Source organism: Solanum lycopersicum, chromosome 4, assembly GCF_036512215.1.
Source record: "Solanum lycopersicum chromosome 4, SLM_r2.1".
NCBI classification, from domain to species: Eukaryota; Viridiplantae; Streptophyta; class Magnoliopsida; order Solanales; family Solanaceae; genus Solanum; species Solanum lycopersicum.
Window position 1 is genome coordinate 61,843,715 of NC_090803.1, and position 15,139 is coordinate 61,858,853.

The 15,139-nt window shown below is 38.6% G+C and overlaps 1 protein-coding gene and 1 pseudogene across 1 annotated transcript; both read right to left on the bottom strand.

Annotated features, from left to right (window-relative positions):
- Positions 1 to 1,174: 1,174 nt before the first annotated feature.
- On the bottom strand, positions 1,175 to 4,471 carry LOC101266119 (MDIS1-interacting receptor like kinase 2-like; annotated as a pseudogene).
- Positions 4,472 to 11,801: 7,330 nt separating this feature from the next.
- On the bottom strand, positions 11,802 to 13,751 carry LOC138348219 (uncharacterized). Its single transcript, XM_069296849.1, has one exon. The coding sequence runs from the start codon at positions 13,749 to 13,751 to the stop codon at positions 11,802 to 11,804; it is 1,950 nt and encodes a 649-aa protein (XP_069152950.1).
- Between the last annotated feature and the right edge of the window lie 1,388 nt (positions 13,752 to 15,139).

Consider the following 15,139-nt stretch of genomic DNA (forward strand, 5'->3'; position numbering starts at 1 on the left):
TTGACAAGTTTATAAATCCTCTATCATGATACAAGAAGATAAAGTAATGGTACACTTGATCTTTCAAAGTGATGTTGAGGTGTGTTATGGAAATATGATGAATTTTAAAGCCATGACAATTTGCTTATAATGCAAATTTATGAAGTACATATAAATAATTAGTTCATTCCTTGAAGACAATGTGACTTGTGATGAGTATCGTGAATACTCGACCATTCTATAAGAGAATTGGTCCAGATGTGATAAAATCATTATATGTTGGATATATGCCACAACTCACCTCTATGGAAGGTTTGAGAAAAATGATATATGTCATTTCTCATCTCTACGGGAGATTTGAGAGGAAATAAATTTTATTTGACAGAAATAGCTAATTATATTGTACGTTTTATACGTCACTATGGTATGTTTATTGTGAACTACCGAAAGGGCAAAAGAAAGAAATGGTTCTTGCCTATAAGGATTGTGGTCATTATTATGTGGCAATACAAATTTGTCATTGGTTGTGTACCTATGGTACAACAAAAGTAAAGCAAAAAGACGTCTTGCTCGTAATGATTTTGATCATGACGATAATAATATAATTTTCTCCTTGAAGGAGATGCTCACCATAGAGATGGTGTCATGCAATATGTAATAGTACACAAAATTAATGATTTGGCCTTAAAGGATAACTTTAGATATTTATATCCTCTAACTTTAGATAGACATGAAGAGATACTTAAGCTAGTATAAAATTGAATAAGTAGACACATACATCCTAGTAGTACACAAATTCCCACGCTAGACACATGTTTCTACTTGTTCAACTCGAGAGTGGGATTTCATGCTTGAGGATTTCATTGCCAATATGGTGCTCGTGTTTGGAATCTTAATTGAAGGCTTTAGCTTTCTATAGTTATTATTGTCAATTAGTTTCTATAGGGATCAGCAAAATGTCTAACAGTGAAATGTGGTTTGATCAACTTCAAAAAGATGTTGTTATTAGACAATTATTATCAATGTGATGCTGCTTTTGTGGCAAGTTCTTAACATCAGGGAATGCAGCTATGCTTTGGTGCTTAGTGGGGTGAACCAGAGTGTCCAATCAATTGACACTTAACTTACAAAGTGTTTCAAATTATAGAAGCATTCACAGTTCAAGATTTTTCACTATTTAAATTAACATCAGTAGTACTCATAAAACATGGAACTTGCTTTTATTACTTAACATCAGTATATAGTATACTATTAATTTGTATATATTCTAGTACGGAGGCTCTGAATCTTTCAAGTTAAAATAAGTAATCTATATAAGCAACTCAACAATACAAAAAGCAAGTCTTAATAATGTTTTGCTATGGAAGTTCTGATCAACAAACTTGTTACTACTTCACAACCACTTGGTGCCGAGCATAACCTTTTCCATACTAGGGCACCTTACATCTCGAGGAATCCCACTTTCATGGAATCTGATGATTGGGTGGATCCATTGATAACATATGAGAAATGAAGTGCATTGTTGGCCTTGATTTTGGATTTTCAACCAAACACGAGATTGCTAGCTTGACGATAAAAACCAAAAACTCTTTTACTTCATCCTCAGGATGTGGAAGGCGTTCATCTAGCAAATCGCTTAGCTGCACATCTCTTGTTGATGGATTTGCTAGAAGAGCAAGGTATTCCCCAAGATGCTTTCCTTTGATTACCTCCAATGCTAATACTCCAAAGCTGTAGACGTCACACATCTCCGTCACCTTCAATGTGTAGGCAAGCTCTGAAACAATAAAGTTGCAAATGAGATGGAAACAATATATAGTGTAGTGTGCAGATATAGTTCATGAACTAAAAAAAGGATAAGAAGTTAGATCTTACCTGGTGCTACATAGCCATATGTGCCTGCAAGTGCAGTACAATTGGATGAGTCTGGCTTCAGAATCTTAGCTATGCCAAAATCTGAAACACGAGCTTCAAACTCGGAGTCAAGCAAAACATTACTGCTTGACATGTCCCGATGAACAATTGGTGGTGAGCAATCATGGTGCATGTAAGATAAAGCATAAGCAACACCTTTGATGATATTCACCCTTGTAAGCCAATCCAATTTCTTGGACTCTACTTCGTTGCTCAAAATACTAGACAAACTCCCCCTCTCCACATACTCGTAAACCAAGAACGAGTGTTGTGCATTAGAACAAAAGCCATAGAGTCTCACAATGTTCCGATGCTTAATCCCTGTCAATGTGCTTACCTCATTCATGAAGCTCTTGTGATGCTTAATCTCAAGTGAAGAATGAAGTCGCTTCACAGCTACATTTCCCAATGATGGAAGATTTACCTTGTAAACACTTCCAAACCCTCCTTTCCCAATGCAAAATGTTGCATCAAACTCCTCTGTGGCTATTAAGATATCCCAGTATAATGAATTTCCATGTAATGAGGATATTGAAAGCAGACCATCATCTTTGTCAATGGAATCCCGTCTTTCAACGTCTCCAACTCTTCTTCTTTGGTCACACATAAAGAGAGAACCAGCGAAAGCACAAAGCAGCACTAATGCTCCCAGAATAGGAAGTACAGTGATGAGGATGAGTTTATGTCCCTTCGCCATTGAGTGCTTCTTCACCATAGAAGATGGCCTTTCGCAAGGTTGGAATCCAGTCACATTGCCACAAAGACCTTTATTACCTTCTAATGAGGCATTCATAAAAGCATTATTATTAGGGATTGGCCCTTCCAACTCGTTGTATGACAATACAACATCCTGCAAACCAGTCAAACTATCAAATTCTTCAGGAATGTGGCCAGAAAGGCTGTTGTGGGACAGATTCAAGTTCACCAAGTACTTCAAATTGGTTAACTGGGGGTATTTCTCCAACCAGAAGATTATGGCTCAAATCAAGTACATTAAGATGAGTTATACCCCTATCTCCTTTGGAATTTTCTGGCCAAACTTGTTACAACTGAGGTTCAAGTGAAACAGGTGTTGGTAATCTCCTAAAAACGTTGGGATCGACCCATTCAATCTATTGTCTGATAGATCAAGGGAGTCTAAATTTGTCAGTGACCCAAGTTCCTGAGGTATATTGCCAGAAATTTGGTTGTTTTTCAATGAGAGCTCAACCAGAGAGGTTAATTTTCCAAATTCCTCTGGTATTTGCCCAACCAAATGATTTGCTGAAAGATCAAGTCCCAAAAGACCTTTGATGTTTCCAATCTCTGGTGGTATGCTACCGCTAATGTTATTTCTGGCTATCCAAAAAGTAGTCAAATTCTTGTATTTCCCCCAGTTGCTGCTGAGTTCGCCATGAAAATCATTGTCGCTCAAATCAATGAACTTCAGCTCGGGATGGATGCCAAAAGCTTCAGATAAATTCCCAGTAAAGCTGTTGTTATTGAAGCGAACCCTTTTGAAACTGGAGCAGTTGCTCAAGCTTCTTGGTATTGGCCCTGTCAGCTTGTTACTATTCACTGTGAAGTTCTCAAGTTTCCCACCTTGGCAAAGATTGTCAGGCAAATGGCCTGAAAACTGATTTTCATCCATTTCTATCACAACCAAGTTGTCCAAATATGCAAGTTCTTTTGGTATAGAACCAGAAAGTTTGTTGACACGGAGAAACAAAGTTTGCAAGTTTCTCAAATTGCCAAAAGAAGTAGGAATGTGACCAGTTAATTGGTTTGAATCAAGAAAAAGTTGAAGGAGATTGACAAGTTTTCCAATTTCTGGAGGAATATGACCAGTTAACTTGTTTGAATCAAGAAAAAGTTGAAGGAGATTGACAAGTTTCCCTATTTCTGCTGGAATGGAACCAGAAAGATGGTTCTCATACAGATGCAAATAAGACAATTTGTCCAAAGTCCCCAATGAAGCAGGAATTGAACCACTAAGAGAGTTAGAATTCAAAGCTAGCTCAGTCAAAGACCTTAGGTGACCTATTTCCTCCGGAATGGAACCATATAATTGGCTGTTAAAGATGTGGAGGGTCTCAAGCTTTGTTAATGAGCCGATTTGTGGTGGGATTATGCCCGAAATCTGATTGAAGGACAAGTCAAGATAGCCAAGATTAGTGAGCTTTCCTATTTCAGGTGGGATAGTGCCAGAGAAGTTGTTGATGCTAAGATCAAGATAACCAAGAAAAGGGAGTGATGAAAATGGAAAATCATACAGTGTGCCATTGATACCAGCATTTGTCATATTCAACATGTATACCCTACCGTTAGAACATGTAACTCCATACCAGTCCTCACATGCATTAGAACTCGCCGCTCCAATGCTATTGGTACCAGCAGGTCCACTTAGCGTCCACGAAGCCAATAAAGAATTGTTCTGGTTTTGGAAAGTTGCTTTCCATTTTAGAAGAGCAGTTGCTTCCTCAGTGGTAGCAAATGTAACCGCGAAAAGATATAAGAATGTAATACACTGAAGGAAATTAAAAATTGTGGGAACTATCATCATTTGCTAATAATTAAAAGATTGTTTTTGGTTTGTGATGAAGTTGTGCATGGTTATACTTGTATTTATATTGTCATGAATTATAGCCAATCTTTGCAAGTCAGTGGCGTTTAGTTCTCAACTTGTAAAATACGGGTAGACTTAGAAAGATTCACAAGTCTTCTAATATGTACATGACTGTCAAGACTCAAGGTACTATCGTGGGCCATGTACTGTGGAATTATTTCAAGAAGAAACAGTCAAACACGTAGAGTCTCTGTTCCATGTTCGAAAATTAAATAGTTTATTATTTATTTTCTCGTATTTAGTACGTAAATAAAAAATATTTTTATATAATTTAAACAAATATAATTAGAGTGGGGTAAAACTCGAGATCAAGCACCGCTTGTTGGAATGAGGTGGCAGAGCGAAAAGCAATATGTGCTTGACCTTGACAAAGTGCCTGAAGTAATAAACAATAAAAAAGCATAGAGTGGTATTAACATTCCTGTGTCTGCTTTCTTTGAGAGTCATGTTACATTTAAGTGTTGTTGTTGTCCTCCTTGATAGAATGAATGCCTTTACTTAACGAGTAATGGACCAGGTCCCTTACTTTAACTCAGAAAATTACCAGAAAGTTAAATGCAATAAAATCAACACAATGATTTTACGTGGAAACCTCCTTACTTAAGGGAGTAAAACCACGACCTGTCTCACAGGATTTTCAATCGTTTTCACTAATCTTCAAAAGCAAAAGCGAAACACGATTACACCAAACGTAAGAAAGAGTTATCAATCTTACCGTTAAGCAATAGACCTCTATTGCTCAACAAGCCTAAGTAGAAAAACACTCTACCCACTAAGCTATCCCACCTGGACAACCTAGACTTTTAACACAACACACCAATTCCTTTATAGATTTAGGAGTGGTTTACAATTTGAGAACAAGAGAATAAATTCCTAGACAACTAGACGAAAGGCTTCAGATGTTGCTGTTGTCCTAGGAATGATTCTGCATATGCTTTGTGTTAGTCTTTGCAAGAGTTCTTGAAAAGTGTTTGTCAAGTTGCAAAAACTAAAGAAAAGTGTTTAGGAAAGTGCCTTTTGTATAGGCAAGTCACTTTCCTAAACTTCTTTGTCATTGGCTGGAAGGGTCACACTTTCTGACGCCATCGGGAAGTGTGCACCTACTTTCTGCACCATCTCCAGCTGGCTGTTGACTGGCTCATCATCATGAGAGCCTGGTACCTCCATTAGGTCCCTGAGTTTTGTTTCATCTGCAATATTTCGAACAATACACCTGCAATACTCAAGTAGAAAACCCGGTACCTTTATGAGGTCCCTAAGTTTGTCAAATCATTAAAACTACAAATAACATTTTCCCCCTTTTTGATGATGACAAACAATGATATCAAAATCGTTCCCCCTGACTTTGTATTTCCCCCTGACTTTGTATTCCCCCTTTCTGTATATTCCCTCTTAATGTATGTTCCCCCTTAATGTATGATCTCCCTTATTTAGCTACTTACAGTTTACTTTCCCCTTTTGGCATCATAAAAAAGATATGCAGTAAACCATTGAGCCAACATAAATACTGAACAGGATCAGAGCGAATCAGCAACCAACACAGTAGAGGAGAAGCATTCACAAAAAAACATAGAAAGAACAGCAAAGGAATAAAGAAACCAACATGCCATTATAACATAAATACATTAAAAACAAACTAAAAATCCATTAACACGATGATTAGCCACACAACAAAAAAAAGACACAGGGAAGGATAGATCACAGTTTAGGAAGAGGGAGGAGTTTTGGATAGAGACTGGATAACAAGAGTGAGTCGTGCATTGGCAGCATCATTATCCTTGATGGCCTTTTCTTGCAGGGCAGTTATCGTCGCCTTCAACTCATTGTTCTCTCTCTCCAGTGCTTGTACAGCTGAAGAACCAGGTCCCTCACTTTGTGCAGTAAGCAGCTCTGCTTTGAGTACAGCAATTTCAGCCTCTTTACTACTCAAACGCACAGTGAGTTCTTCAGTCTCATGTTTAAGCTGATCCAGGTCCTCAAGAAGTTGAGCCATCTTGCTTTTTGGTAAGCCTCTGCCTTCGATACATTCACATTCAAACAAGGTATGCTCAGAGATAGTTTGTTTAACTGTCCCCACCTTGCCAACACCAAGAGGAATCTGAAAGTGCTTGAATACTTTAGTGAGAAAGTATCCATACCCCATTCCATGTACTCCTTTCCTCTCAATCACTGTTTTGTGAATGTGTTCAATCATGAGACTAGGAAGGCACAGAGCCTCAAAGCTGCACAGCATCTCCATGACGTACAAGTCAGCAGCAGTAGCAAGTGTTCTCTTTTCAGTGCGAGGGAGAATCACTTTGTTGACAAACTCGAAGACCAGCTGATAGTCACTCTTCATAATTTTCTTATAAATCCCAGCAACCTTGGTTGTGGGAGTCTTAGAAATCAGAGATGCAAATTCTGAAGAGCAAGTTTTTCCCTGCACGGATCGGGTCCCCTCTGTAGGCACTCTGAGGATTTTGCCCAACACCTCCTCATTTAAAGAAATAGCAACATTGTTCACACGTGTGAGGAGACTCCCATCTTCCAGAAATTAAACATTATAATAGAATTCACGAACCTCTTCTTCATGGAGGATGGGGGATTTTTTGTTGAACAGGTGCAGCCAAGACTGGATCTCTATCATGTCATGCAGAGAGTCCATGCCCGGAAGAGTAATAATCCCCATATCAAACACTCTTCCAGCGAGAACTGCTTGTTTCCTCAGACTGTCGACTACCTCCTGCAAGTTGACATTCTCAACTTTCCTGGCTTGAGGACCAGGTCCCTGTGTCCGCTTTCTCTTTTTCTCAGATCTCTTCCCTTTTGACTGTGACTTTTCAACCTTCTTTGTAACCCTTTCCCTTTTCTTTTCTGACTTCTTCTTGTTATTTTTCTTTTCAACCTCTTCCCCAGACAACTCAACCAATTTTTCTTTAGGTATCTTAAAATTTGATACCTTGAAGGTTCGTGCACTTCTGACTGCAGCAGCAGAGCGTGCGCTTGCCTTCAAGGCATCTACCATCAATTTTTGTGCAGCAGACCTTGCATTAGGTCGTCTCTTAGGAGTCTCCTCCACGACCTTTTCTTTCCCTTTTCGACTCTCAACCTTCCATTTTAATGGTACTTCCTCATTTGAAGATTCAGATGAAGAGGAAGAAGAATACCGCCCCAAATCGGGGGTTTTATCGAAAATGGGTTGAGAAGGCCTGACCTCTTCTCCTTTCAGAACATCAGTGTTTTCTACTCTGGCCTCTTCTCGCATCATTGCCAGACTTTCAATCACGAGTTCCTCACTCGCTGCCAGAATATTAGACTCGGAAGCCCTATGTTTTGGTAAATCTCCTTCAAACATGTTGTCAGGCAACATGTCTTCACATGGACCAGGTCCAGTGGGCACTGCAGAAGTGTTTAGATCTATGGAGAAGAAAGGGTTATCCGGAGTATTTTGAGGAGAACTGGATGGGGGAGGAAGTCTGGCTTGAGCAGTTGTTGGAGAGTAGAATGCTAGAGGCTCAATCTCACTAAGGGCATCCAACATTTTCTTGGAAGAAGATGAAGAAGAAGACATGTTTGTGATACTAGAAGGGGTCGTTGAAGGAACAGAAAGAAGAAGAAGAAGACAGATTTGTCTTTGAATGAGAGAAGTTTAATGATAGAGGAGAGAGATAAAGTTTAAAAGACGGATGAGAGTTTCAAGAAGAAAAGACTCCCTTTTAATACGAAGTGAAAAGGTGCCAGGTCCTTGAGTAGATGCGTCGTTTGAGAGAGAAACGATTGGACTTATCGGTCAGAGTAACCGATGACTGACACGTGGCTTTTTTCAACGGTCAAAATTTTAGTTTAAAATTTAATGTATAAATGCTAACCTGGACAGAGGCACCAGGTACCATGATAGAGTTTAACTTCATTCCTTGATTGTTCTAGCCTCTTCTTTTGCTGAGCAGGTCCCTATTGAGAGTATACCTACAAAAGATACAAAGATTGATCTTGTTCAGATATTTAAAATTCACACAAAGGATACCTGCACTGCAATTCTAACCATCAAGGGAGTTCTACTGTTGGAAGCTAAAAGCATCACTTGGGAATCAACATTCCCAATTTTAATCTATTTTTCTCAAATTGATCCTTGCTGAGCCTTGGTGAAGATGTCTGCAATCTGTTCCTCTGTTGGACAGTATGTAAGCACAATATTACCTTTCTCAACATGATCTCTCAAAAAATGATGTCTGACATCAATGTGCTTTGTTCTTTTATGCTGAACTGGATTCTTGCCCATATTCACAGCACTAGTGTTGTCACACATGAGAGGAATTGTTTTGATATGGATTCCAAAATCTCCTAAGTGTTGCCTGATCCACAGCAATTGAGAACAACAAGCTGCAGCAGCTACATATTCAGCTTCAGCAGTTGAGAGAGCTACAGAGTTCTGCTTCCTAGTGCCCCAAGAGACAAGTGATGATCCAAGGAAATGAGCCATTCCAGAGGTGCTTTTCCTGTCAACTTGATAACCTGCAAAATCAGCATCTGCAAAGGCAACCAGATCAAAAGTATCACCTGCAGGATAAAAGAGAACCAAGTCCCCTGTTTTCTTCAGGTATCTGAGAATGCGTTTTGCAGCCTTCAGATGTGAATCACGAGGACATGCTTGAAACCTGACACACATTCCAACACTGTAAACAATATCAGGCCTGCTAGCAGTCAGATATAGCAAGGAGCCAATGATTCCTCTGTACATTGTCTGATTCACACGAGGATCAGATTCTTCTACTATCATCTTGGAATTTGTTCCCATAGGAGTGTCAATAGGTTTGGAATCAAACATATTGAATTTCTTCAGCAACTCTTTGATGTACTTCTCCTGGCATATTGAAATTTCATTTGATGATTGCTTGATTTGTATCCCCAGGAAGAATGTCAACTCACCCATCATGCTCATTTCAAACTCCCTTCCCATCAGTGATGAGAATTCTTCACAGAGATGTTCTGAAGTGGCTCCAAAAATTATGTCATCCACATAAACTTGAATGATAAGCAATTCTTGTTCTCTTTTTAGTAAGAACAAAGTGTTGTCTATCTTGCCCCTTTTGAAACCATTCTTCAGCAGAAACTTAGACAATCTTTCATACCAAGATCTTGGAGCTTGCTTCAAACCATATAATGTCTTATTCAATCTGAACACATGATTTGGTAGCTCTGCATCTTCGAAACCAGGAGGTTGCTTGACATACACCTCCTCCTTGAGATCTCCATTCAGAAATGCACTCTTTACATCCATTTGATACAGCTTGAACCCCATAAAAGCAGCAAAAGCTATTAAGATTCTAATAGCTTCCATTCTGGCAACAGGTGCAAAAGTCTCCTCATAGTCAATTCCTTCTTCTTGATTGTATCCTTGCACCACCAGCCTGGATTTATTTCTAGTAATAGCTCCATTTTCATCAAGTTTGTTTCTGAATACCCACCTGGTTCCTATTATTGTTCTGTCTTCAGATCGAGGAACCAGGTACCATACTTTACTTCTTTCAAACTGATGAAGTTCTTCTTGCATAGAATTGATCCAGTCTGCATCACCTAATGCTTCTTTAACATTCTTAGGCTCAATGGATGATATAAATGTTGAGAATGCAACTAGATTTCTTGTTTTTGATCTAGTTTGAATTCCAGAATTCAAGGGAGAAATGAGATTATCAAGAGGATGTGATGAACTATGCTTCCATCCTGACCTTGCAGCAGACTGATTTGGCAGATCATCATGATCTTCTTCGTCAGGAGCAACATCATTATCTGGTAAGTCTGATGTACTCTGGCTGGAGTGTTGAGTAGTACCAGGTACCCTATCATCCTGTTCAACCTCAGCATCCTCTTCAGGTAGACTGGGACTCTGATCATCACAATCATTTTTGAGTTGTTGATCTGCATCAGTTTCAGCATCTTCAATTTTCTTGAATTTTAGCATTTTGAACACATCATCATCATCATTTGATCCATCATTCTTCAAGCTTCCATTTTCATCAAAAATAACATGAATGCTTTCTTCAATGCATTGTGTTCGTTTGTTGAATATTCTGTAGGATTTGCTGGATGAAGAATATCCAACAAATACCCCTTCATCACTTCTAGGGTCAAATTTTCGCAGATCATCCTTCCCATTATTCAGCACAAAACATCTGCATCCAAAAGCTCTAAGATAGTTCAGCATTGGCTTCCTGTTGTTGAGCAGTTCGTATGGAGTCTTGTTCAACACAGCTCTTATTAGACACCTGTTGGTTACATGACATGCTGTGTTAACAGCTTCAGCCCAGAAACTTTGAGGAAGATTTGATTCAATAATCATAGTTCTAGAAATGTTCACCAAGGTTCTGTTCTTTCTCTCCACCACTCCATTTTGTTGAGGAGTTCTTGGAGCAGAGAAGTTGTGGCTTGTACCATTTTCAATACAGAATCTATCCAATGTTGAGTTTTCAAACTCTGTGCCATGATCAGATCTAATGCTGCAAACAACTTGATTCAATTTGGTTTGAATCATTTTGAAGAATACCACCAGTTCATCAGCTGTCTCTGCCTTTGATCTCAAAAATCTCGTCCAGGTGTATCTTGAATAGTCATCAACAATCACCAAGATGTACTTCTTTCCATTTCTGCTTTGAACCTTCAAGGGTCCACAGAGGTCCATGTGAAGCAACTCTAAGGTTCTTGATGATGTAACCTGATTCTTGGGCTTGAATGATGATCTGATTTGTTTTCCTTTAACACAAGCTTCACATATTTTATTTTCAGCAAACCTCATTTTGGGCAACCCTCGGACCTGGTCCTTTGAAATCAACTTATTCAATAAAGATGAACTCACATGTCCCAGCCTACGATGCCAGAGATCAGCATTTTCATTTTGAGCACTGAGACATGTTAAGACATCTCCATGAGAGATTTCCAAGTTTGCCACATACATATTTTTACTTCTGTGTGCAGTAAGAATTACCTTGTTTGTAGTTAAACTCACCACAGTGCATTTTTCAGAAGTAAATTTGACCTCATTTCCTTTGTCACATATTTGTGACACACTTAGTAAGCTGTACTTCAACCCATCTACATGGTAAACATTGTCAATTGAATCTTCAAGGGATCTTCCTACTTTGCCAACTCCCAAAATGTACCCCTTCTTGCCATCACCAAATGAGACACCTCCACCTTGGAGGGTCTTGAGTGAGAGAAAGTTTTTTACATCACCAGTCATATGTTTAGAGCAGCCACTATCCATATACCAACATTGACTGCTGCTCCTCTCACTCACCTGTACCAAAAATCACTTGTTAAGCTTGGGAACTCATTTCAGCTTGAGTTCCCAGTAGGCAGACAAAGGAGTGATCAGATTGTACTTGGCCCAATATGGTAGACTTTGAATCTTTCTAACAAAGGACCTAGGAGCAGGAACAGATTTTTTCTTTGAAAATCTGTGAGTTGAGACAGATTCTGTAGAACCAAGTCTCTCATTTGGTACATTTTGTTTTTCAGCATACCTAGAATATCTTTCACATGAGTTTCTCCAGCTAACACACTCATTCTTCAAATGTCCATTCTTACCACAATGCAGACACAACAAATTATCGGACACAAACACATACTTACTATGAGGATTATAAGGAGGACTTATGTTCAGACTTCCTAGTCCTTTCTTATTGAAATTACTCTGATTTGTCACATTTGACAGCAACTTTGAGGATTTGGTCCACTTAAAAGAATTTTCAAGCTCTTTCTTAAGTTTCACAACATCCTGTTCTAATTTGTTATTCTTTTCAAGTGACAAACTAAGATTTTTTTCAGAGTTTTTCAATTTCTCTTGAATTTCAGCTTGCAGACTATTTGGCTTTCCATTCAGATTTTCAGCTTCTTCAGTAATCTGACACAACTGGTTCTTAAGTTTAGAGTTTTTTAACTCTAGAGACACCATTCTTGACATTATGTCTTCAAATTGACCTTTGTTTTCAGTTAAAATTTCAAGTTCAGCAATCATGGTATCTCTTTCAGATGTTAACTCTATCACAGAATCTAATATGACTTTTGCCAAGGTCCTCAATTTTTTATCCAGGTCAATTTTCATGTCAAAAAGAGTTACCTGATTGTCTTCTTCCTCATTGTCTTTGTGTGCCATGAGAGCAAACATTTCATTGAAGACGGTTTCCTCCTCGTGCACAGCAACCATCGACACATCTTTTGGCTCATCAGGATCTTCTGAGTCACTAAAAGAATCCCCCCATGCAGCCAGAGCTCTTTTGACAACCATATCAGCAGCAGCTTTACGATCTCTGTTTCCAAGTACCAGGTCCCTTCTATTTTCTTTGTCACCCCTGTGTTTTTGATGTTCCTTGTTTTCAGTCTTGAGCAAAGGACACTCTCTGATGAAGTGTCCAAATTTTCCACACTTGTAGCAAGTATCTCCTTGAGCAGCATTTCGAGTCCCATTTGTCCCTCTTTTATACATTTTGTTCTTTTTCACAATCTTTTGAAATCTACTGATGAGATATGCCATATCATCATCATCACTTGAATCTTCATCCGATTTATACTTCAACATCAAAGATTTGTCCTTCTTGATTTCCCTTTTTGCCAAATCATAGTTTCGATTCATCTCATGTGTTTTAAGATTGCCAATCAAGGCATCCATGGTCAGCACCTTCAAGTCTTTAGCTTCAGTAATGGCATCAACTTTGCTCTCCCAAGACTTTGGAAGAATTCGAAGCACTTTCCTGACTTGTTTGGTCATGCTTATAGGTTCACCCAAACTTCGCAACTCATTTGTAATAGAAGAAAACTTGGTGAACATGTCATGTATTGTTTCTCCTTCCTTCATTTTGAAATTCTCATATTTTGAGGTAAGCATGTCAATCTTAGATTCTTTGACTTGCTTAGTTCCTTCATGTGCAGTCAACAAGCAATCCCAAATTTCTTTAGCAGACTCACAGGCTGACACTCTGTTGTACTCATCAGGTCCTATCCCACAGACCAGAAGAGTTTTAGCTTTGAAACCCTTTTCAATCTTTTTCCTGTCAGCATCATCATATTTATGCCTGGGCTTTGGAACAGTAATGGTCCTTTCTCCATCCTTTACTTCCATCATTGGAACAAAGGGTCCATCAAGTATAATATCCCATAACTCGCTATCTTCAGCCATGAGATAGTCGTGCATTCTAACTTTCCACCAACTGTAGAAGTGTCCATTGAAACGAGGAGGTCTGTGTGATGACTGACCTTCTTCGAGGTTAAGTGGAGCTGTCATTCTTAGAACAAAATCACTTCCTTGGTGTTAACCAAATAGGTAGTGCCTGCTCTGATACCACTTGATAGAATGAATGCATTTACTTAACGAGTAATGGACCAGGTCCCTTACTTTAACTCAGAAAATTACCAGAAAGTTAAATGCAATAAAATCAACACAATGATTTTACGTGGAAACCTCCTTGCTTAAGGGAGTAAAACCACGACCTGTCTCACAGGATTTTCAATCGTTTTCACTAATCTTCAAAAGCAAAAGCGAAACACGATTACACCAAACGTAAGAAAGAGTTATCAATCTTACCGTTAAGCAATAGACCTCTATTGCTCAACAAGCCTAAGTAGAAAAACACTCTACCCACTAAGCTATCCCACCTGGACAACCTAGACTTTTAACACAACACACCAATTCCTTTATAGATTTAGGAGTGGTTTACAATTTAAGAACAAGTGAATAAATTCCTAGACAACTAGACGAAAGGCTTCAGATGTTGCTGTTGTCCTAGGAATGATTCTGCATATGCTTTGTGTTAGTCTTTGCAAGAGTTCTTGAAAAGTGTTTGTCAAGTTGCAAAAACTAAAGAAAAGTGTTTAGGAAAGTGCCTTTTGTATAGGCAAGTCACTTTCCTAAACTTCTTTGTCATTGGCTGGAAGGGTCACACTTTCTGACGCCATCGGGAAGTGTGCACCTACTTTCTGCACCATCTCCAGCTGGCTGTTGACTGGCTCATCATCATGAGAGCCTGGTACCTCCATTAGGTCCCTGAGTTTTGTTTCATCTGCAATACTTCGAACAATACACCTGCAATACTCAAGTAGAAAATCCGGTACCTTTATGAGGTCCCTAAGTTTGTCAAATCATCAAAACTACAAATAACACTCCTAATCTAGATCTCTGTTTTAAAAGATTATTTAGGGACTCGTTCAAGATGGACAATGACAAAACATCTTGAGATTCATGTGTAGGGTTTAGTTCCGTTAAACTTCATCTTAGACGTCCAATTGTACATTATAAACATACCCCTAATACTCAACGCTAGCTCGGAGCTCGCTCAGTGGTACCTACCAAAATCATGTGTCAAATTCCTAAATGAGCATTTGACCTTTATATCATATTATCACCCTATCATACCATTGTAAAAGTGGGAAAAAACTAAATTGAAAAGCAAAATTACCAAAATATCTCTTAATTATTGAAGGACTATTTTACCCATTATATAAACACTACACCTATGAAAAATTTTGTACAAAGAAGTAGAATGAACATTCAATTAAGTAACCATGATGCTTAATTTGACTTCTAACGGTTAACTATGATCTTTGGGTGTGCACAAATAGACATTTAAATTTGTATAAATTAAACAAATAGTCGCATTCGTCCTACAAGACACA

Bases quoted from the DNA above. Each gene is read 5' to 3' on its own strand.
- LOC138348219 (XM_069296849.1), bottom strand. From the start codon at position 13,751: ATGACAGCTCCACTTAACCTCGAAGAAGGTCAGTCATCACACAGACCT.